This window comes from Drosophila teissieri, chromosome 3R, assembly GCF_016746235.2.
Source record: "Drosophila teissieri strain GT53w chromosome 3R, Prin_Dtei_1.1, whole genome shotgun sequence".
Taxonomy (NCBI): Eukaryota; Metazoa; Arthropoda; class Insecta; order Diptera; family Drosophilidae; genus Drosophila; species Drosophila teissieri.
This window is the reverse complement of record NC_053032.1, coordinates 28742591-28766187: the sequence shown is the minus strand read 5'-3', so window position 1 is coordinate 28766187 and position 23597 is coordinate 28742591. Positions and strand designations below refer to the sequence as shown.

At 46.3% G+C, this 23597-nt stretch overlaps 3 protein-coding genes and 1 long non-coding RNA gene across 6 annotated transcripts in view; 3 read left to right on the top strand and 1 right to left on the bottom strand.

Annotated features, from left to right (window-relative positions):
- Positions 1 to 157: 157 nt before the first annotated feature.
- On the top strand, positions 158 to 1612 carry LOC122621488. The gene is made up of 2 exons (XR_006326217.1): positions 158 to 279; positions 1179 to 1612. It is a non-coding gene; the product is annotated as an uncharacterized LOC122621488 (long non-coding RNA).
- A 2679-nt stretch (positions 1613 to 4291) lies between these two features.
- Positions 4292 to 7040, top strand: LOC122621081 (putative polypeptide N-acetylgalactosaminyltransferase 13). 2 transcript variants are annotated; one of them, XM_043798828.1, is made up of 8 exons: positions 4298 to 4429; positions 4486 to 4643; positions 4700 to 4878; positions 4934 to 5397; positions 5525 to 5694; positions 5832 to 6011; positions 6238 to 6767; positions 6826 to 7040. In XM_043798828.1, exons 1-7 carry the CDS (start codon positions 4298 to 4300, stop codon positions 6635 to 6637), a joined length of 1683 nt encoding a protein of 560 aa, XP_043654763.1. In that variant the 3' UTR covers positions 6638 to 6767; positions 6826 to 7040. The 2 variants fall into 2 exon arrangements, with proteins under 2 accessions (XP_043654764.1, XP_043654763.1); XM_043798829.1 differs by having other exon boundaries at positions 4292 to 4429; positions 6238 to 7040.
- A 4294-nt stretch (positions 7041 to 11334) lies between these two features.
- LOC122619912 (allatostatin-A receptor) lies at positions 11335 to 19148 on the top strand. Of its 2 annotated transcripts, none has more exons than XM_043797127.1 (4): positions 11335 to 12626; positions 15197 to 15475; positions 15556 to 15714; positions 18602 to 19148. In XM_043797127.1, exons 1-4 carry the CDS (start codon positions 12087 to 12089, stop codon positions 18695 to 18697), a joined length of 1074 nt encoding a protein of 357 aa, XP_043653062.1. In that variant the 5' UTR covers positions 11335 to 12086; the 3' UTR covers positions 18698 to 19148. The 2 variants fall into 2 exon arrangements, with proteins under 2 accessions (XP_043653062.1, XP_043653063.1); XM_043797128.1 differs by lacking the exon at positions 11335 to 12626 and adding an exon at positions 14033 to 14110.
- A 2831-nt stretch (positions 19149 to 21979) lies between these two features.
- The window catches only part of LOC122622656, a 39723-nt gene continuing 38105 nt past the window's right edge, over positions 21980 to 23597 (bottom strand). The window contains exon 29 of the mRNA XM_043801273.1: positions 21980 to 23151. Within this exon, the coding sequence (XP_043657208.1) occupies positions 22729 to 23151 (423 nt within the window). The 3' untranslated portion in view covers positions 21980 to 22728. The remainder of the gene's footprint in view (positions 23152 to 23597) is intronic.

Sequence of the window (23597 nt, the reverse complement as noted above, 5' to 3'; positions counted from 1 at the left end):
TAATGTATTAGTTTGTTAAAAGTGGGCTTGGTTATATTATACAGCTTACTTAGTAAGTTACTACTATGTATAAGTCCCATGCCAAATTGCCTGTAAAAAAATAATTATCAATAGGGAGGTGTATTAAATTGCCTTTCAAAAGGTAAGCCAGTTGAAGATAGTCAGTTTCTTAGAACATATCACCATGTTGAAAGCGGTAGTATTTGTGCTTTTGGCTTTGTTGCACTATTGCAAATGCGAAAATGTAACTATTTCTGGAGTAAAACACCACAAGATGAGGTACATAAAGGGCGATTGGCGTCCACACTTCGGATACAAGCGAAGCCACTACGGAAATTCGCACGGATGATTCCCTAATTCAATTGAATTGTATATACTAAATCATTAAAAATACAATATATATTTTCGATTAATCATCGAAGAAAACGTCGCTTAAAATACAAGTAAAGAACCGTTTCCAGGAAAACATCAATAGTTTATACCTGGGAAATTAAAAAAACCATGCGGTGATTTTTATGTTCGGATTGATAATATCGTAATCGCCTTATTTATTGTTCAATTTGTTTCTTTTAAACTGAACTGCTTTCCGACCAAGGTCCGACCTGCGGAGATCAAATGAAAACCATTTCTCGTGTGCCGTAAATATGACATTAAATTGTTCTGCCTCATTTCCGTTCGGCTGACTGAGGTTCAATCAAATTAATGAAAAATTTCTGCCTTCGCCGCCGATGCCGCCGCCGCCGCTGCTAAATCAAAGTTGCCTAACAACCTGAGAACCATGAAACGCGCAGACGCTTAGCAATATTTGCCGGAAATGTCCTTTGGCCCAGAGTCATTGACGAAAAATCCGGCCGAATGAATGGCAAGAAATTGTACAAACACTGAGATGAAGTGGCAGTGGCAAAAAATCTTTTGTACTGCAGCGATAATGTCATCAACTAAAGTACTCCGTCGGGCATAGTGAAAAGTTCTAGTCAATCGCCATTAAGTACATAATGTGACGGGGAGACTGGGAATCAGATACATTCGTCCATGTTGACAGGCGCATACAAACTGTGTAAACATCATTAAAATGGTTTTTCACCAAGGGCCTCCCCCCACCCCCCTCCCAATATCGAAATCGAAATGGAAAATCATTGAAATTATATTTCCGTCCATGTGTTCTGTTTACATTTTAGATATTCCCTTTTGATCTTCCCGCTGCGATTTGTGCCCCTTCCAAGAAGCGAGGTCCTTGCAAATTAGCCGCATATCACTTTGTGGAAAAAGCTCTTTGGCAAATTAAACTAAATAATTCAAGGACGCGACCGCAGTTCATAAAATGGCCCGCCACAAACAAAGCACAAAAATTGCGCCGCGCAATCTTTTGTTTTTGCAAATATTTCCAGCTGACACACACGCACTTCTAAGCGAATATGTGGCTGCAGCTGGATATGGAAATGCTTGACAAGAAAAATGCGGTCGTCTACTTCGGGGGAGAGCTCAAACAATGTCAGGCGAAAAAATGAAACCATACACTCCAAGAAAATGTTGGTATTCAAAAAGATTACCAAGTATATGTTAGCCAAAATATTATGCCCTTTAAATAAATAGAAATCCTGTGCTGAACACATTTAAAATACTTTTATTAAAATGAGATATCTATTTCATGTTTGTGTTTTGTATTATGTATTACTCTCTTCCACTCCAAAAGCCTCCCACTTTTCCTCTCTGCATTCAAACGCATTTGTATGTGTGCGCACGTCCTTGGCCGTCAACTGTGCGGGTGTGTGTCAGTGTGTGTGCGTAAAATTTTACGATAATACGCAACAATTTCGAAATGAGTGCACCCTGCTAAGCGGCCTGGTCTGCCGAGCATTTCGAGTGCAAAGAAAGCAATTTCCTCAATATTCTTTATGGCCAACAGGAGCCTGCGAGAGAGAGAGAGAAAGAAAAAGAGGGAGACAGGAAGGAGTGAGTGGGACAGGAGGCAGGGGCACTGCTTGCTGGTTTTTTGTTATTATTTTCAAAGTTCCATAAGCCGCTTGCTAATAAAATTTTAGAAGCCTGTGCTGGGCTATTAACATTATCATAACAAACACACAGCCCAGCGCATGTGTGCGTGTGTATGAGAGTGGGAGTGTGAGTGTGAGAGTGTCCTTATAATAATCATGGCCCAGACTCATACTCACACATTCACATACACTCACCCACACTGACAGACATTTACATGCCACTTAGGCATTGTCGCCCATTCCTTGTGACTAGCGTTGCGTATACGCCGCGTTGTGCGTGCGCCTTATAATTCATTTATTGGCATAATTTCGTTTTATTTTTATTTGTTTTACGGCTTTTGCGATTGCCTTTGATAGGAGCTGCTATAGCGATGTGCGAGCAAAAAAAGCGGCAAATTGAAAACATATTGAATATCGAATTTGGTCTTCTTGGATGCCCTTGAATTGGCCGCGCCACTTAATTGCTAAGCTGCACACGCGACCCGGCATACAATTAGGTGTCCTGGCTGCTGCAGGATGCGCCTTCCTGCTGGATCCTGGGGGCCACCTGGCCACCCTGTGCATTCATTACAAAGCACTTTAATTCGCTCGAGCTTGAGCGCATAGATCACGCCCGGCTTAATAAATTCCCACGCCGACGGCAACCGAAAACAAAAGAATCCTCGGACGTCGCTGCCACTCAGTGGGGGCGTATGTCTTACCTGGCACCAGCTGGAATTGGAGCTCCAGCTCCAGCTACGGCTCCAGCTCTGTCTGCACACTTGTCTGGTTTGTGGAGACGTGACTGGAAAAATGCATTTCCGCTGCACGTAAAATCCGGGGAAGAGCCAGAAAAAAAAGCACGGCAAACCGAGAGCGAAGAGGAAAACGAGAGGCACGTAAGTCAATCAGCAGCTGGGCAGCAGCCACCGCCGCACAGGACGAAGGACGAAGGACCCAGGTCCGACCTAACAACTAAGTATAACCCTAATGCAATGCGGAAGTCACACTCCAATTTGGCCCAGGCATGGCGCCTGATTTTGTTGCTAACTGAATGAGTTACTTCCGCTTTGCCTAACAATTTTAAATAAAATCACATCACTGATGGCGCAGGCGGAGGCGGAGGCGGGGCTTCCGGTCTATCCCGCCAGCAAACTCGGACACTAACCAATATGGACAATGGTGTCTGCTGAGTGTGTGTATCTCCTCCAGTTTCCCCATTCTTTTTCCCCCCTTGAATAGAGACGTGGCTGTGAATCGTAACCGACGCGACGCTGGCCATTGAAATATTTATGGCAGCTAGAAAACGGCCATAAAAAAGGGAATGCCAATATGCGAGTGAGTTCGCCGGCCATTTGGTAGCCAATTGAATTCACTCCGGGGCAGATGTATGTGCCATGAACTGATTGACATAGGAAGCAGTCTATATTTGCAAGTCCATCATATTATTATGTTACCGGGCGCAAATCAGCGACAATTATGTTTGCCGTTCGGCGAAATAAAACAAATCAGTATATAATGAGTGGGTGGAAAATTGTGCAAATCATTACACTCAATTAATTGCGATGGCGAAAATATGAATTGCAAAATATATTTTCAACCCAGTGCACACACACACAGTAATAATGCAATTATAGTGCAAACATAATTTAAACAAATGAGAGTGCATTCCATTACCCGTGGCGAAACTCGAATTACAATTATCTAATAAACGATGTTTCTGCTTCACAGCTACACATTTCTCGTATATCAATAACATTCAATCACAATCAGCTGGATAAAAACTTGTAAATGTTTGATAGCGAATTGCGCCAAGGGCCATGAATGAAATATCATCGATAACATGCTCTTGCTCACCTGTCCATTCCCCATAGCCCCCCTTTGCCCCCATAGCCCCCATAACCCCCCAATCTACCAAAACTCCCCGAAAAACTGACAGCTCATGGGTAATAGATAGTTTCGTTTGGCTGCAATTAACACCTTGCGAGCTGCACACAAATATTTGCCAGACTTATCGAGCATTTATCAATGACAAGTGTGACATATACCGATGATATGGCGTTGGGGTAGCCACGATTGGGGCATTCTGCGTGTAACGCAACAACAAGAGGCAGCTAAGTAAAAAAGCTGGAGGAAATTAAATATAGAAACAAGCTTTTTCCTCGGAGGTGATAATATGAAAGGCGGCCGACCAAAAGTTATAAGGCAAAGCGTGAAGTCGCTAACGCGGCGATTTAGTTTCGCTTTTCGGCCCGACTTGTGACCACTTGGAGCGCCATGTGGCACCCAAATGGGAAGCACAGCAGTTGCTCAACATATTCGTCATGTACGCGGCTGGAAAATATTGCAGTCCTCGGCGTTGCGGCTTCTATATCATTGCATTCCTCATCTGTCAGTTGGTTTTCTTAGTTATATTTATACGGAATGATCGCTATAATGCTATATACACAAGTGAAGTGAGTTAAGTTATACATATTTAAGATTGTGAAATATCATTGGAGTGTTTTCTTAGCTGTTAGCTTACAAAAATGTCAGTGGGCATAACTACCTGGACTGGCGTGTATTCATATCGCAAACTCCAGAAACAACGGAGGACTTTTACCAATATAATATTGAACTGAGTAACTCTTTGGGTCTTATACGTAAGTTGCCCGTGACAAGGCATAATAGGTATGGGAAATAAAAACACTTAATATAACTATTATTAAAATGTATCCCCCACTTAGTTGCACCACTCGAAAACCAATACTTCCGCCCCTTTTGGAGGCCAGTGTGAGTGTGGTGATCAGTTTCCACAATGAAGCGCGTTCCATGCTGCTGCGCACCATTGTTTCCCTGCTGCTTCGCACGCCGGAGGACTATCTACACGAGCTAATTCTGGTGGACGACGGCAGTCAGCGGGATGGTAGGCCATTGAACCCACTTACGCAATAGGGTGGCACTTATCGCTCAATTAACAGTGACCCTGCTGGACGACCTCGGGCGCTGGATGGGCGGAGTATTCGGGTCGAGGCAACGCCTGCGGCTCATCTTCCTCAGGAACGAGGAGCGCATGGGCCTGATTTGGTCGCGCAACAGGGGCGCCTCCCTGGCCAGTGGACGCTATGTGCTCTTCCTGGACAGCCACTGCGAGGTGAACGAGGGCTGGCTGGAGCCGCTGCTGGAGCGACTGGCTGGCAGTACCAAGCTGGCGGTTAGTCCACTACTTGACCCCATTGATCCGACCACGCTGAGCTACCGGAAGGGCAACGAGCTGCTGAAGGGCGGATTCGACTGGTCCCTGCACTTCCACTGGCTGAAACGGCAGCTGGCCAGTGAGGAGCGCCTGGAGATGCCCTACCAGAGTCCTGCCTTCGCTGGCGGTGTGCTGATGATGTCACGCGACTGGTTCCTTGAGCTGGGCAGCTTCAATCCGTATCTGAAGGTGAGAAAACCCAATTAGCCGGTGTCAAGCGCTCTAATTGCTAATGTCGAATGCCGAGAATGCCGCTACCCTCTGCCACATTTCTCAGTGAATACTGAATACAGTTGTCCACATTCATCCCTTGCAGATCTGGGGCGGCGAGTCCATCGAGCTGGCCATTAAACTGTGGCTTTGCGGCGGACAAATTGAGATCGTGCCCTGCAGTCGAATCGGACACATCTTCCGCCGCCGCCACGCCTTCGACTTCCCATCGCAATTCGACCAGCAGCTGAGTCCGGCCCAGGAAATCTATCTGCAGTGAGTCCGAGTCCGAGGTCGGGGATTAGGTGTGAAATGGCCGCGCCGCCTCTGGAATTTTTCAATTTCATTGCTGCCCGGCTGCCCGTTTAATATAAACATTCCAATCACATGCTGATTGAACTCTCCTTCCCCAGCAACTCAAAAATCATAGCCGAGTCCTGGCTGGACGAGTATAAAAATATGTTCTACGCACTGAGGCCGGCGGCCAGGCGAATTCCACTGGATCACACCTATGATGAGCTGCAGCGGATGCGGACGGAGCGGCAGTGCCATCCTTTCGAGTGGTATCTGCGGCATGTCAGCCCCGAACTAAGGTCAGTGCACTGGAAAAAATATTGGCTGCATAAGGAATGCATAAATTTAAAGTTATATGGAAATAACTTAACTATATTGTAGTTATATCTAATATTTAGTTATGATTGCAGCTTTCATTATTATATTTATAACATTTGTGCCAATAGTTACATTTTTATGAGCTGTGTGCTCAGTTATCTGAGTTATGGTTAATTGAAAAATAACTAACGCTCAATCAACTCGCAGGCTGCACTTCGACGAGCTGTCGGCCACGGGAACGTTGCGGAACGAGGATCGGTGTGTGCACGCCAGACACCAGGACTCGCCGCTGATCCTGGCCAGCTGCTACCTCAGCGACATCACCCAGTGGAGCCTGCTGCGCCAGAGTGGCCAACTGAGCACCCAGCGAGAATTCTGCCTGACTGTGGGACTCGGGATGCGAGTAGCACTGGAGCCGTGTGGCCGCAATGAGACCGCGAGGAGGTCGCAACGTTGGATGCGCCTGGGCACCCGACTCCTGCACGTGGAGACGCACCTGTGCCTGGATAATCCGCTCGAGGAGCGATTGGAGATGAGCACCTGCCGTTCGCATGCCGTGTCGCAGTCGTTTCAATTTGCATTGGAAATGGAGGGGGGGCGCACATAAACTTGGCTAATGATACTGAAACTGAATCCGATAACGGCACAGATACTGATACACATTCGATGAACCTGAGCCTCTTAGTTACCGGTGCTCAGGTGGCTGAGGTTGTGGAGTGGAATCTCTGGGCAAGCAGGTAAATCAAAACGCTGACATGTTGTGCTAATCTCTGTGAAACATTTCCGCTGCCGCAGCGGCATGCCCATAGATTACGGAGGCTCCGGTTGAGGGTTGAGGGTTGAGGGGAAGCAGTAAATTATGGCGCCATGGATATACGAAAAGGTGCTTCTGCAACTCCCAACTCCAGTCGCCTTTTTTTTTTGTTGCCGCTTCGCAGCCTTTGTTGCCGGAGTCGGACTATCAAGACTCGCAACGCTTCCTGTCGCATCCGTCACACGAGACAGGACACAATGGATTCGAGGGGGTGAGGGGGGGTTGGGAGTTGGGGGCAGATGTGGGCAGGGGGGCGTGGCCAGATAAAAGCCAGCGACGCCGCGCGTATTGTGCGGCTTGTTTAGGCGGTGCTGTCATCAGTCAGCGAACAAAAGCGTGGCATCCTTCGGCTGCAAGGAGTCGGTCGCAAATGTAATTGAGTTGATGACAATGCCACTGACTGCCCGGCTCGCGCTTCCGGCAATTTTGATGGCCTCCGGATGCCGGCGACAAAAAGCGGCGACTCCGGAAACAAGTCCAAATAAAACAGACGCAGACACAGAGCAGTTAGAGCAACAGTAGTAGAAAACAGAAGTTCATGCCATGGTGTGGCTGGCGTTGGAGAATTTCCAAAGTGCAGTTGCAACTTAAGATTTGTTTTGTTTCACCATTCACCATTCTTGCGGTAATAAAGCGTAAAAGTTAATTTTGTATCTCAACAATGGCAACAAGTGTGTCCTGCAGATCCTCCCGCTCCTGCAGCTCCAGCAATATTTCGCTCACAATAGCGCCAGCTGCGCGTAAAAATCGCATTTCTCACGGAAGTTAATAAAAACAAAAAAGCCTTGGGTGACCAGGGAAACGGAAGGCGGAAGTCTAACAAGTTGCAGTTGCAGTTGCTGTGGCTGTGGCCATCGTGTTTGGGCCTTCTCTCCTCCTGGCATCCGCAAAGTTATGACCGCCCGACATCGCGACATTTTATTGTCCTGCACCTTTGCAAATGCAAGTAACAATAAAGCGGCGGCGGCAATAAAACGGCGAAGCACTAGAAAATTTAATTTTCTATAAAGTTTGTCCAGGTAAAGTCCCCGCTGCTAAATTGCCGTGCCACTTTAAGAACGCTTCGCTGTTGGCAGTCCTTGACTTGAATTCGGCAAATTTGTATTGCCTTTTGAAAGCTGAATGCTCTCGAAAAGCTGCTCCATCATCGAATGAACCCAACTGGGAACTGAATACTGGTAACTGGTAACTGGGCATTGGACACTGGGCACTGGTATACTGGGAAAGGGGCACTGGTAAACTGGGCCCAAGGACGGACCTTAATTATGAGCGGTGGAACCGTCAGCCAGGCATGCAAAACTTGATTATTCATTTGAAGACTCATTTTATTATCTGCATAAATCTTTGCCGAACCCGGCAACCAACTTTCTGTTTACTTTGTTTGGCGGTGGGGGCCGAGAGCGAAAAAAGACAAAATGGAATCCATCATTCACTGGCGTGGCCGCATTTAAAACATCTTGATTAAAAAACTAAAAAGGGAAGTCGGCAAGCTAGAAGAATGGCGGTCGGTCGCTCGGTCGGTCGGTTGGTCGGTTGGTCGGTGAAATGGCAAAATGAAAGCCAAATGCAAACTCAGCGCATTCTAAGTGCGCCAGCGGAAAAACAAAAAAGGGATAGAAAATTCGCGGAAAGTACGAAAAAAAATTAAAACGAAATGAGCGAGGGGCTAAAAACTTATAAGCCGCGAGCGTGGAGCGTGGAGCGTAGAACTTGCGGAATAACCGCCTGGTGGGCAGCGTTTAAAAAGGGATTTCAAAATTAACGTCCATCGGGCTGGCAAAAAAGTCAATTTGAATGATTAAATAGCAAAAGCTGTGTAAAAGTTGTGTCGCCGTACCGCCTTTTGCCATCGACCCCAAAAACCCAGGCATTTCCAATCCAAATCCGTAGAGTTGCGCCCACCGTACAGAAAAAGAAAAAACAGAGAAAAAAGCGATTAGTGTGGTCTTTTGTGTGGCTTAAGCATACCCGATGCCTTCTTTTTTGGCCATTCTCCCAGGCGGATTTACATTTATTAATTCCCCCGGCAGATGCCCAAAAAAAAAAAAAGGGTCAGGTTTCGGGGCGGGCTATATACAAGTAAATAAAAACATGTGAACGTTAGCGCAAAAAGCGATAATCCATCATTTTTGTTCCAGGTTGACTTCGCCAAAGCGAACAGTGGTACCCCTCCGCAGTTTCCACTCAAGGTTCTTATCATATACGAGATTTTAAACTTTTCATGGACTTCTGTAGCTTTTAAAAATATTATTTATTTGAGAGGAAATGTGATAGTTTAAGAGCATTTCGCTAAAAATAGCCCTCCTCCCACTGTTGTTCCCTTGACGACACCAGAAGTTCGTGTCCCTGGCAGAGACTTGTAATCCCTATCGCATGATTATGCCAAAAATGAACCAATCCATCGCAGCACACGAAAAAGGTTAAGCTCAATGTCCCTGCAAGATGGGTCCTTCAATCCTGTGTGTGTGTGTGGGTGTGTGCGCCATACGGATTATCATGCCGCTCAGGAGCACCCAAACAATTTTGACGCAATGAAATGATTTTGATGAAAAATTAAAAAGCATTTCAATCACGTCGAAAGTTTTCTGACATCACAAAAATTGTTGCTTCTCCCGTGGAAAAGGGAAAATGCAGAGTGGAATTTTCGAGTGTGTGCGGATGTGGATGCGGATGCGGATGGCGATGTGATCTGATGTGGTCCCCAACTCTCGTGTCTGGTAGTCGTTTATTTAGATGCTAATTTAAGTGTGCGCCTCGAATAATGCTTTCCATTTCAGCTAAAACGCTGCGAGAGTTGTGCTTCAAGGTGATGGGTGTTCGTGGAAATGGTTGGCGAATCTGGTTTATGTAAACTTTAGCATCGAAAATTATGTTTAAGTATATATTTATGGGATTTGTAATTAAAGGATGATATTAAGTGACTTTGTTAAAGGAAATTAACTACGAGACTGGTAGACTATGGACCGCTATTCTTGATCTATTTCCGGTCGATTTTGTTTGCCAGCCGCAAAGTATGCAATGAAATGTGACAAGTGGGCAAGATGGCGCCTTCGGTTTTCGACTGGAAAATTCATCCAATTCATCGCAACTGTTGGCCATTTAAATAGGCAATGAAGCTGCATTAAGAATTAAAGACTTCATTAAGTCCGCAGTGCTGCACATTAAATAAACATAATGCCGCCTTTTGCTGCTTGCCTCTGCCATTGTCTCCGTGTGATTTCTTGGTTTATTTTTTTAGCCGCTGTTTGTTGTTCGTGGTGCTTAATTCGCATTTAATCTCATCAGCCTGGCGACGTCCTCGTCAGGGGTGCACTGAGCCATGGCCCCACACTCCACGCCCCACCTACACTCACATCAGCCAGCAATGCCAGGCGACAGGACAGCCCGCCGCAGGTTTGATGGGGGCCACAGCTGCCGCTGACGCAGCAGCCGACTGCGCCGTCGACGTCGACGTCTGCAGGTGACAGGTGAGCATTGCGTTGGCAGCGGCAATAAAAAGCATGTAAATGAGGCGAGGACTTAACCTAGGCCAAGACCGAGCTCGGATATCTGCCGGCTGCGGTTATATAATGTTGTGACAAGCCATCCCCGGCGACCAAAGGTGTTAAACCAGTGGATCCCATCTGACTTGCACCGCTAAAAAGCAGAGCACCTTAGTCCGCATCTGATCTGGATGCATATATATATGTAAAATATACATTAATATATACAAAATATTTATATTTAAATTAAGTAGTAATTTATAACTACTGGTCATTAGAATTCATCGTAGTGATTCATAACTATTAGTCACTAGAATTCTTTGTAGTAATGTATAACCACTAGTCATTAGAATTCATCATCTATTTATATAGAAGACTTGACAGAATACATTTTTTTTTTCGGTGTACAATTGGGGGCGTGGAAATGAGCGCGTGCCAACTTTTTTGTTGTTTTTTGTTTTTCCACCTCTGCCAGCAGTTAATCAGAGAAATTAAGCAATGTACTAAGCGCGGCAGAGCTGCGACGACGCCAGCTGTGCAGCCGACGAGGCTGACGACATCAGCCAGGACATCCAGCTGTGCAGGACAATGGAAGACAGCGGGCGCAGACCCAGAACAACTAGTGATTGCCCCGACAATTGCTGTGGCTGTGGCTGTGGCGCGTTGCCCATTCAACTGGGCCAGCAGCTCGGCAGTTTAGCTGTGGGAGCAGCAAGAGCAAACATTCCAGCCCAGCTGATGGGGATTGGGTTTGGATACGAATGGGAATGGGAATGTGGATGAGGAGGAGGAGGAAGAGGTGGCTCCGGCGGCCACCCAAAAGCATCACACGCTCACACGCACAGAAGCCAGCGGCGCTGGTTGTTGCTATTGTTGCCATTATTCTTGCTGGGATGGCTGGCGTCGCTGCCGGCGTTTTGCCGCCGCCGCCGTTGCCGCCGCCGCCGAGGCATCGAAGTATTCCTCAACAAGCTCAGCCAGCAATCAGTTGGGCGCTGGATACGGACGCGAGCAGTGTGGACTTTCAAATTGGCCAAAAATACTAGTATAAAATCGAAAATATATAGCATTCGGCGGCGCAACAATCGGTAGCAACAATAGGAACGCTGTTTTTTGGCCATAGCCCCAAAATTTATGCCGTTCGCTTGTCAATAAAGAAAAAAAGCAAACGAGAAATGTAAACAGAAACGAAGCGAAAGGCAAGGAAGACATCATATTGAATTTATGGTGTAGGTGCAGCAACGTGGTCCTCGAACCTAAGGACACCTCGGTGTCCTTGTCGTCAGGGTGTGACTCGGCACAGTTTGCTTGTGGTGTCGGTGCCGATTTGCACGTGCCCTCACCTTTGAACTCGCACCCTCTTCTCGCTTCTCGCCACCCTGAGAGCTCCTTGTGTGCTGTCCTTTATTGTTGTCTTACCTGTGCTACCCACCTACAATTACCGTTATCGGGCAAGGACCAAATTGCTTTTGCTACCCGCCACGTTGCGAACAATTCCGGTTCGATTCGATGCCACACGGCGTATGCGGAACGTATTTGAGGTCTCCGGAGCTCAACGGTCGTCGTATTGCGCATGATAATTGAATTTTTGTGACGGCTGCTTTGTGAAACTCTCCTAATTGGAAATTTCTTATTTGCGTTCGATGAACTGTGAGCGAAAAAGAGCCCAAAATTGAAAATGTCCCGTGACAATCAAGCGAAATCGCCAATAGCCAGTGCAAAGTGATCCAGAAAGTTGTGAACTAAAAAGCTGTGAAAACATGGAGAACACCGCACTGCTGGCTAATATTAGCCTGAATGCAACCAGAAGTGAGGAGAACATCACCTCGTTCTTCACCGACGAAGAGTGGCTGGCCATCAATGGCACCTTGCCGTGGATAGTGGGCTTCTTCTTCGGCGTCATCGCCATCACGGGATTCTTTGGCAACCTGCTGGTCATCCTGGTGGTGGTATTCAACAACAACATGCGCTCCACCACCAACCTGATGATTGTGAATCTGGCTGCCGCTGATCTGATGTTCGTAATCCTCTGCATTCCCTTCACGGCCACCGACTACATGGTGTACTACTGGCCATATGGAAGGTTCTGGTGCCGCAGTGTCCAGTACCTGATCGTGGTGACCGCCTTCGCCTCCATCTACACGCTGGTGCTGATGTCCATCGATCGCTTCCTGGCCGTGGTCCATCCCATTCGCTCGCGGATGATGCGGACGGAGAACATCACCCTGATTGCCATCGTGACTCTGTGGATCGTGGTGCTGGTGGTGTCGGTGCCCGTTGCCTTCACCCATGACGTGGTGGTAAGTGGGAGTGGGGAGTGGGAGTGGGGAAGAGTGGGAGGAATGGTGGAAATGTTACGAGTGGGCCTGCTGTGCCTGAATCTGCTGTGAAGAACACGGGCCAGGCAAATTTATTGCTTTCCATCATCGTCACCTCGTTAGATTCCTCTCGCTGCACGTCAATGCTGCCTTCTGTTCTGATATAGCCACATACATACATACATATATAGATACCTAGATAGATGGTCCGCCTTCTGTGAGATCGTAATCCAGAAGGCAAAGACCCCGCAGAAGCCAGCGATCGTTCAATCGACCGATCCTGATACAACTCATTTGCTTTTACTATATGCCCCTATTAAAGTTTCCCCTTTTTATCTTGTTTTCTGTTTTGTGTTTATATTGAAAATTTCGCTGGATGCGCGGCGCCCGAATTTGTTTTTGTTACTAATTTGCTATTTTGAATTCATAAACTTTTAATTATGGACCAGATAGCCAGCGAGAAACACTTGCCAACTGGCGGTATCTGCCCATATCTGCCCACCTCCCATCCGTTTTCGTTTGCAAAATTTCCAAATTCAACTGTTGATCCAAAAGCGCGTAAATCATGTGCAGTCATAAGTCGTAACAAGCGGCCATTGTGGAAACTTTGCACTTGCGAACTTCGGGCGCACACTGCGTATGATAAATGTCTTCGCGGGTGGCGACCTTGAAGTGCTCCTCTTGGACATTAAGCTTTTATGATCGATGCGAAAAGTGCGAGAAACCATTTAATTGCGGAATAATCGACCAAGATCTGAGTTGTTTGGCTAGAGATCAGCGGGTGATATCGAAATACAGGGGTATTTACCAGACTGCCGGGGGTTTTGAGGATATACAAGTAAAACGTAATAGCAGACTTCCATCTTAGGCTTTTATTTGCCAGCACATATTCGCCACATTTACTAATATTAAACATATTAACTAGTATTAAACTTTTGTTAAACTGAGTACCATATTTTTCCATTGCGAGTATCAGCTACAAGTAATTAGGGTCGGACATGGGTTCCCATTTCTATTGATACTAACAATTGGCCTGCGGGCTTTTTCCACTGATTTCCCAGCGCCAATAAAGCGAGTCCCACATCACACACGACCAACTTTTTGTTTGTGCCGCCGAGTTTCCCCTTTTCCTTGGCCAAAAGCGACGGTCGCGGTTAATTAAACGAATCGCATCGCATCGTCGCACGGATGATGAGCTATTTTATCTGCGAGATGGAAATGGCCCACTGTTGCTCCTGGTGTTGTTTTTGTAACCTAATATTTTATTAAATGGCATTTCACGCTTCGTTATATTGTTATTTTTGTCTCGTTCGTTGGGGAGAGAGTGCTCCAATGGGTGGCATTATTGTTTGTTTATGTGTTTGCTTTGCTTTGTCTAAGGATTAAGCTGGAAAAATAGAGGCCACCATTGAATGCTCATATGTGTGCTTTGCTTTGTTATCTGGCTTGTGCTCGTGTGCGAGTGTGTGCGTGTGCAAATACAAAGAAACAGGCGATAAAAAGGCATAATTAAGTCATGTTTGATCAACATGTTAATTAACAGTTTGCTATTAATTATTTCCATATTACATTGCCCAGCTACATGCACACTATATATGTATGTATGTATGTAAAGAGCCTGTGAGAGCGTGTGCCATTATCTTTTTATTAGAAATCGATATCAAATAATAATCATAAAGGCACATATGTCCGACTGCGTAACTAGATATGCGATCTCCAGGTCATGGCATTGATTGACAGCTGTTGGCTGATTTCTCGCGAACGAGGGAAGGGCATTAATGGCTTGTCAAGTCTATTAAGTCGTTGGGTTTTGCGGAGAACATGGCAGCGAAATGAAGCCATAAATCAGCGGGAGGGTCTGGCCATGATTTGTCTACTTCTGTGGCCTTGGCCACTTGACGTTGCGCAGATTTCAGATTCAGAGTTCGAACTTAATTTGTGGACGCAACATCTCTCGCGCAGTGTAACGAAAACAAGGGCGGGCGATAAACAAACATTTTTGTAAGCATTTCATGCCGGCATTAATGGGAAGATTTTTTAAATGCGATTTTCCACACGCATTCATCGATTGAACTGCGCGGTGAAGGGGCGGAGATTGTAAACAAAAATGTAAACAAAAGGCTGCGAATATTTTTACGACTCACCAGGCAGTTTACGACCCTCCTAAGCGTCAGCAAACCAGTCTCGTCTAGTCAACAGACCAATAGATTCTCCATCTACCCACTAAATAACAAGCCCCAAAAACCTGATTGCCCATAGCCATACCCACTGCGCTTTTATCCAAATCCAAAACTCCGGCTGAACAATTTGTCAGCCAAATGTCAGCGACAGAGAAACAAAGTGAGATTGCGAGTTAGTTGTCGACGTCCGAACTATTCGTATGACAGTTTAGTTTTATTTACGATGTCTGGCTGTTGGCTGTTGGCCGTCTGACGTTGCTTGGCTGCCATGCAACTGTCACCGGCAACATGACGTATGCGCAATATTCGATTCCCACATCGCACACGTTTGCTCATAGTTCCCACCCACCACTTTCCCATCGCTTTCCGCAGGTGGACTACGATGCAAAGAAGAACATAACCTACGGCATGTGCACCTTCACGCCGAACGACTTCCTCAGTCCGCGCACCTACCAGGTCACCTTCTTCGTCACCTCCTACCTGCTGCCCCTCATGATCATCAGCGGGCTCTACATGCGCATGATCATGCGGCTCTGGCGCCAGGGCACCGGCGTCCGCATGTCCAAGGAGTCGCAGCGCGGTCGCAAGCGGGTCACCCGCCTCGTCGTCGTGGTGGTCATCGCCTTCGCCTCGCTCTGGCTGCCCGTCCAGGTAAGTCGCCAATACAGGATGTATTTCAAGCCCATTTATATTGTAAATAATGAAACATATTCTTCGGCTCGATTGCACAGCTCATCCTGCTGCTCAAGTCGCTGGACGTCATCGAGACGAACACCCTCACCAAGCTCGTCATCCAGGTCACCGCCCAGACTCTGGCCTACAGCAGCTCGTGCATCAATCCGCTGCTCTACGCCTTCCTCTCCGAGAATTTCCGGAAGGCCTTCTACAAGGTGAGTGGGCTGGGTGTGGGTGTGGGTGCACTCGGCGTGGGCTGGACGAGAAGGGTCCTTCGAGTGGCGACATCTGAGTGCTCGGTCAATATATCGATGGAATATTTTCAGAGCATTGTTTTCGCTTGCATTGCTTTTGATGGAAACTTTTATGTGTCGTAATTTTAAGTGGGCCATTTTATTGATTTATTGACTGACAAACATCAAAACCCTTTTCATATATTTGATATTTGTATTTTGTTTTATTTTTTCTATAAACATTGATTTCCGCTCGACCGCGTTTCCATTACTATTCCTAATGAGTTTTTAAATGAGCAAATGTTTTGATTTCAAATCAAAAATCTGAAATGCAATTAAATAATTTACGAGCATAATGGACAGCAAAAGCAAAAAAGAATCTATTGAGGAGAATTTTTAAAAAAAAAAAACAGCGCGTGTTTTCCCATTAAATTTCGATGGGCCAGCGGCAAGCGTTTTAATGAGTTAAGTGCGAAAAACGCGCATACGCCGCGTGGGCCGAATTTGGGTTTACTCGCACAGCATCGTCATCGGCATCAAAATCTATATTTACGATATAAATAGGTAGAATTTACAGAATAATTTCGGCCAAGCGGATCATCACCGGACCGTCCATCTTCATTTCTCTATTTTTAAGGCCGCCGCAGACGATTTGCAGCTGTTGGGCATTGAAGTGGGCAAAGTGCCTCCTCAACCCCTTTGGTTGTGTTTGGAACAAATATTTTCCATTATTGTATGTGTAGAGATCTTTCGTCTCATCAATTTAATGAAGTGCAGCGATGTGGCATTCCATTTGCTGGCATGCCACAGTTTTCCGTGAAATGGCACAATAATTGGGCTTTAAATTACAAATGATTCCTTTCCGTTTCGCTGGCTATTTAAAGATATTCCCAAATTAGCAACGCACTGAGACAATAAGGGAATTACGGGCTTTATATTTTTTTGCTTGGCCGGGCTTTTTATAGCATTCCCCCCTGTAAATTCATTGACATTCGTTGATGTTCCGTACCGCCCGCAAAAAACGTGAAAACAGACGGCTGACAGGCTGCCCGCAGTTTTTGGACTCCGAGAATTGCGGCTCATTCCAATTCAACTCACTTTCGGGACGCATTAATTCTTTTGGTCAGCGGCCATTTGCATAAACGCACGAAAAAAGAAAAAAAAATACCAGAAAACAGAGAACAGAATAAAGAAACGTTGCGGGTGGCAAATCACTGGACAGCCACGCCCACTGGCGGTGGGGGTGACTTTGCTTTACTTACTTTTAATTACTTTAGGGACAAACAGACACAAGCGGCTGAAGGCGAACAGCAGGAGCTGTACCATAGTACATTGTACTCATCGATCTGAGCATTTTACTTTTACCCCACAACATTTCCTTTCAATCATTTTGTGGCTTAATTTTAATATTTTAATTTGTTTTCCCGCTGCGGTGCGTGGGTTTCTCGTGTTTTGCGCGTTTTCGGCGCAGCTTTTGCCACTTTGCATATAAATTGTGTTCCTGGACTGCTGATGCTGATGCTGTCTTGGTTTGCCTTTCGCTAATTGATGTGTTTGTCAAGTCATTAAATTAGATTAATTACGTTAATTAAATTGCGAGCCACTGTTTGTATTGTTTTTTATTCGCTATTGTTACCGCTGGCGCCACGAGCGTGTTTGGAATGCCTTTTTCGCCATTTCCGGACACCACGTGATTGGGAATATGTCAATCTGATTAATTGGCCATGTGACTGGCCTTCGATTAGTAATTTATTCATGTGCCGAAATGTGTCGGTTTTTCTATTGGTCTTTCATCCTTTTCACGCCCTAACCAAATCATCCACATAGGGCTTGCAATCCAATAGACTTGGCATGAGGACATCGACGCATCAGGATGTGAGTTCTGAGAAAACTACCTATTAACATAACTGTAAGGCGAAGTACATTTGTTTTTACCAATTTCTTTATAAATACAATTTAATACTGGCACGTGTTTATAAAATTTTTTACCCTCTTCTGTACACTATTGCAATTATATTGTAGTTAACTTTCTATCTCTGTAGTGTTATTAAGTATGCTAAAACCTTTATTTTGTTGGCTGCTAGCATGTCTTGTTCTGCCTCTAAAACTTAACAAGGTACATATTTGACTGTTTCGTTGTGAGTAAATATGGTGCGAATTCGTATTCAAATACCAGCTTTAAAAGCATTCCGCTGCTGTCCATTTGCCGTAATCGAATAATGAGCAGGGCGCAGACAATGCGAATGCACAGCGCACCTGGGAAGCCGAGGACCGCAACTGCCGGCGGTTCAAAAGCCGTAATTCATTTCCCCCGAGTCCTGTGATGCTGCTGCTGTTGTTGTTGTAGTTGCTGGCTCTGTGACGAGGCACTAATCAACAATTTTAGGCAGTTCAATCAAAGCGCAAATTCATAAATCATTTATATGCAAAACTCTCACTCCTCAATCGGCAGGGATGCCAGTTCACAGATCCCAAATACCAAATAGCAGATCCCAGCTTCCCAGTTGCCAGGCAACTGGTCCATTCGATGCTTGTCTGCCGGCACTTCCACACCTCAAACCACTTTAATAATTGAATATTGAATCAAATCTAATCATTCAAATGCAAAGCGACGGCAACAATCGCAGCCAGGGGCCTTGACATGGGAATAGCTTTCGCCCCATTTCCCAGTGCCCCACTTTCCCCCATCGAAACGCCACCAAAGTGACTCTGCATCCAAACACGTCATTAATCAAATATTGTGGCCGAACTGTGAATTCACTGGGCCATCAGTACCCTATGCATATTAAAGCATTAAGTCCTGTCAATTTCCCAAGATTTTCTTAGTTTTCTCAGTTCTCAGTTCCTCTCCTTCTCCGGTTTTCTGCAGGCCGTTAACTGCTCGTCCCGATACCAGAACTACACATCTGATTTGCCGCCGCCGCGCAAGACGTCCTGTGCCAGGACCTCCACCACTGGAGTCTAAAATTCACTCTCAAGAGGCATCAAGGAAACGTGATTAACCAATTGCCGTCACAGGGAGCGAATCTCTGAGCACACAAGTGGACAAATACACGGGACCAATCCATCAATGGACTGCAAGCGAGCGCTGCATTGGAGTATTGCTCTTCGAATGACTAGAAATAAGATATGAGGACTTTGTAAATATTAAATTAGATTAATTGAAATCAATGTCTATATCGTGTGTGTAATTTAAGGCTACTTAGCTTATTCATCTCGTAGAAGATATTATAATAAACCCAATAATATCTTTTCAAATTGGCAGTGTATACAGACTGCAATGATTACCAAAGATTATCATTATTGGCAGTAGAATTATCTCTGAATTATTTTTAATGTTATATATGTAATGCAGTGTGCTACATGCTCCCTTGGTGTAAGCCATATTGTTGACCATGTTATCACAGTTTGTTATTTGCGTAAACCGTTAAACAATTAAATAATACAACTACAAACGAATTTTTGATTTGCATCGAAGGGAGTTAACAAAACTGACACTTGTTGGCCTGCAGCTCATGAGGCAATGCATTGCCATGGCCCAAACTATTGGCATACGCATAGAAGTATGCAAATGTTGCCGCTGGCTATTCAATGGGTATTTAGTGGCGCGTAAAACTTGAAATTGATATACTCGTCGAATATGCGCGTTGCCACATTGAAATCGCCCACGATTGACTGCTGCATTTGTGCAATCAATCGAACTCCCACTCACTCACTCATACATTCATTTATGCATGGGCCTCACCTGCTCACCCAGGATATCTCCTCGCAACCAAGCCCACGTTGAGGAGATCTTTTGCCAACGAGAGCCACCTGCTGTCATCACGTGAATGACGTGAGTAGTACTGTTCCTGAAGCTCCTGCGAAGTCGGTGAGACTTTGGTCCTGACTTTGGCAGCTTAAGATGCTGATTGCATTTCGCTTGACGCCGGCGACTGACCGGAATTAATTATGCGTTGTCCATCTTGCGGATCGAGTCGAGCCGTGTATATGTGGCTATGTATGTATGTGGGTGTGTACGAGAGTACGAGTGCCAGCTCCCGTTTTCCGCGTTGCCTGGCCACTCGCACTTTTGCATAATTTATTCAATTTTAATAAGCGGCCCTGTCTAGAGGCGAGGCGTTGCCTTTTACACCAGGTAACGTAATTAATGCGTATCAGTCGCTGACAGGTTCCTCTCCGGCGCGTTGCCAGCGTAATCAAAATTTCAAATGAGCATCAAGGAGTGTACGGGCCCAGGCCCAGGTGGCTCCACAGCCGAGCTCCAAGTGTCTTTGCAAATGAGGCGGGAAAACCAATGGATCGATTCGCGGCTGTGGGGCGAGCACCAGGAAGTCGGCAGCATAAAGCTGGGCAACTATTGGCGCCATAAACGCGCACGCTTCGCTGGCCAAAGTTTTGCTGCCCTCTCGTACACTCAGAAAAACCCACTTAAGTTAATTTTAAATGGCTGCTTGAAAGGGAATAAAACCTTACAAACCTTATCTTTCAACAAAAAACTAGGTAATCCAAAACTGATTTTAATCGCATTTGGATAACCACCCTATTGGATACTTTTTTACAGTGATTTCTTGGGGCCTCCCGCTTGCCCCAAAGATAGGTCGTTTCCCCACCGAGCAAATAGCCAAACAATAACGCCAAAGCCGAGCTGAATAACAACAACAAGGACTGCTCATGCTGCTGACATTATCATAATAACAATAATCATAACTGTGAGTGTAACAGTTGTCGCCCCGCGCGTCGTGCTTTCCCATCTTATGCTTAAAGCCATCGGATTATTAAGAAATTGCGCCATATCCTGCGCTGTCGCAGCACATCCTGCATGCCAAGGACTCGCGGTTACGTGTGTGTGCGGAACGAAGTGGCATCGGCACTGTTACTCTACTGACCTAGTCTACGCGATAACAGTGCCGATTCCAGTTCGGCTCTCCCCATTTAAGAGAGCAGCGGCGAAGAGAAGGACTCCGAAAAGTGGTGAGTTCACAGTTAACAGCGGCAGAGAGCGAGCGGAACGAGTGGCAATGGCACAACACCCACGCAGTCTGCTTTCATTCATTCGAGCCACTCGCCTGCTGAGCGTAGGTCATGGCGGCAAACGGGTCGGCTACTTAATCGGCCCACCTGCTTTTTCCGGTCAGTCACATGCTCGCACTGCTAATCCCCCGAGGGGGCGCAAAAAGGGGGTGTGGCACTACGGTTCTCTGGCCAAATGAAGCGTAACCAAATGCTGATAGCCCAAATGTTGCAGTTTATGGCCAAGGCATTGGCCAAATTGCCTCTTGGCGTGCGGCATAATGGCGACAATAGCCACATTGTCTTGACACTGAATCAGTGCGCCAGAGCGAGAGAGCACCACAGCGTGGAACTGTGCGAGTGAGAGGCAGGGTGAGACAGAGACACACACACACACGCCCACCTCCGCTCGATTGCATAATGCGGTCGCGCCAAAACAGAAAAACAACTTTGAACAGCTTTGCAGTTCATTTGGGTGTGTGCTGCAACTTCCCTTCTCCATTTTTTCTCCACCGGCTTTTTGTCGTTTCGCGTTGAACTGGCAAATTTCCGGCAAGCTTTGCATGCACACAAAAGCCATCTTCCGTCCTTGTCGCACGCACACACGCACACCCGCACACACACACAGTCGAAGCTAAAGTTTATCTGTCAATTTCGGTACACAAACACAATGACACGCAGGCGGCAAAACCGTTACGCACTGAGAGCATTTGCATACCCTACAGCTGAGATATAATACCCTGGAAATAGTTTTTATCCATAATCATTATACCAATATCTTTTTTCAATCTTTAATTTTTTAATATTATAACAAAATGCTAGTTACCAAAATGATGGCAAACTTTGTGAGATAAAAACTAATGACAAACTATAAGCTTGCCTACTTTCCAGGGCATCAGATATTCACGCAAAATCCGGCTAGTTGAACTTTTTTTCCAGTCCAGCACTTCGGCGCTAGTTTGAGGACGAAACATTTTGTCAACTTTAATGCGCTTTGTTGTTAAGACGCTAGAACGTAGAAGCGAAAACGCTCAGGAGCCGGATCCACGTTACATGTGCCAGGATGGCAGGTAAGAAGCGCAAAAGTTCGAAGTTCGAACCGATTTGCATACAGCTCGGTAATCCAAAAAACGAATTTCTCGGTTAGTTGGCAAAGTACTTGGCTCAGCTTTTATGCATTTCAAAAATCAAACATTCCATTTCCATGCGCCCCAGTCGAAGACACCGTACCGCACTCGTTTTAATAGCAATTTTTATTTTATTAAACAATATGGTTAGTATTTTGATTACAGTGGGAATACAAAGAGTAGGGTTGTGTTTGCATAATGGAATTTTTAATTAACTTTGATTGGGAATTAGCCGGCAATTGGCTAAGGCGCATACTAATGCCCAGTAGCGTTCCTGGGAGTGGGATTCTATTTCTTGCCCAGCAAACCGGCAGCGTCATAATAAATAAATGATCAACTTTGGCCGAAAACTGGCAAGAACATAATTTCCGTGTCCTGGGTCCTTGTCGAAAGCCGCAGGAATTAATTGCGGGTCGCTCGCTGCTGGCCTCGTTAAACTTTCGACCAGATTAGGAAGTGGGCGCCGGGCGCCGGGGTGGCGGACATTCGTTTGCAATAATTTAAATATTAGTTACACATAATGTAAAGCATAAATTAATTTTGTATTCGCCAACTATTAAAAAACTTTCCGTTCGCTGGGGTCGCCAAGGGTCCTCCGAGTTGATGAAGTAGTGCAGGCGCAAGGAAGAGGGACATCCGCTTAAACTTTCTCCGCAGCTTGGGGCAATTAGTTATTCACGCTTGCGCTTGTCTTTGCAGCAAGTTTAGCCGCCTGCCAAACTCGACTCCTTTCCTTTTTTCAGCTGCGATTGGGAATTAAACGCAAGATAAATAGTTGGGTCTCCCTGCCAGCTAGCCACCATCCACTCGTGACTATATCGTATGGTGTGGCATGCCATAGTATATGCGTATCATATCACAGGCGCTGCAACATCCGGCCGTAGACTTGACTCCGCTCGAAGCTGCCGAAGGCCTCGCGGAAACGCTGCCGCTGCTCGCCACTCAATTTCGCATGGAAATCTTGTGCAGCTGTCACGAACAATGCAATTTCGTGTTGACCCAATTTTCGGGCCATCGCCGGAGCTGCTGCCTCTGCCCCAGTTGTTGCTGTTGTTGCTGCTGTTGCCGTTGTTGCCGCTGCCGCAGAGTTGGATGCCCCGATGCCGAGCACCAGCGGAAATAGTTTAATCAAATGCAGATTTATGGAGGCGGATAAAAAGATGACGCTGAGGCCCCAGACACCCTGCTGCTCCGGCTGCTCCAGGAACGTTGGCAGGGTGCAGATCAGCCAGTCCTGGAGCATCTGCAGGTACGACGAGTCGATGGCGGAGCGAAAGACCTGCGGAGTGGAGGAGCAAAGCAGTTTGGGGAGCGGGTTAAGAGCTGCCAATGAAATGCTTAAATAAAAGCCAAGCCGACAATACGGAAATTAAATTTTATTGTGCTGCTCGAAAGGTGCCACGTCGGCGCGCCGCAAAAGTCTGCTGCAGCAGCATACTTTGTGGCAGAAAGTTGGCTAATGAAATTCCGCAGCCTGGGAATCCGGCCCTGCGTATGACAGTGCAAATTGTGCCGCCGTGGGATCCCTGGATCCCGGGATCCTGGGATCCCCCGTTGACTTCCGAGCTTGTTTTTATTAATTTCCATGCACGCACCCACCGTGCACAGGCTAACCTTGAACCTAATGAAACATTTTTATGGCCCCACAGTGGTCGCCAGTAGTCGAGAGGCGCCGACACCTCGCACTGACCCACGCACCTGGACGGAGGCCAAGCTGTAGCCATG

Coding starts and splice junctions, on each gene's coding strand:
- LOC122621081 (XM_043798829.1), top strand. CDS start 4,298: ATGTACGCGGCTGGAAAATATTGCAGTCCTCGGCGTTGCGGCTTCTAT. Junction 4,430..4,485: donor ATGCTATATACACAAGTGAA/GTGAGTTAAGTT, acceptor GTGTTTTCTTAG/CTGTTAGCTTACAAAAATGT. Junction 4,644..4,699: donor CCCGTGACAAGGCATAATAG/GTATGGGAAATA, acceptor TCCCCCACTTAG/TTGCACCACTCGAAAACCAA.
- LOC122619912 (XM_043797127.1), top strand. CDS start 12,087: ATGGAGAACACCGCACTGCTGGCTAATATTAGCCTGAATGCAACCAGA. Junction 12,627..15,196: donor CCTTCACCCATGACGTGGTG/GTAAGTGGGAGT, acceptor CGCTTTCCGCAG/GTGGACTACGATGCAAAGAA. Junction 15,715..18,601: donor TCCGGAAGGCCTTCTACAAG/GTGAGTGGGCTG, acceptor GGTTTTCTGCAG/GCCGTTAACTGCTCGTCCCG.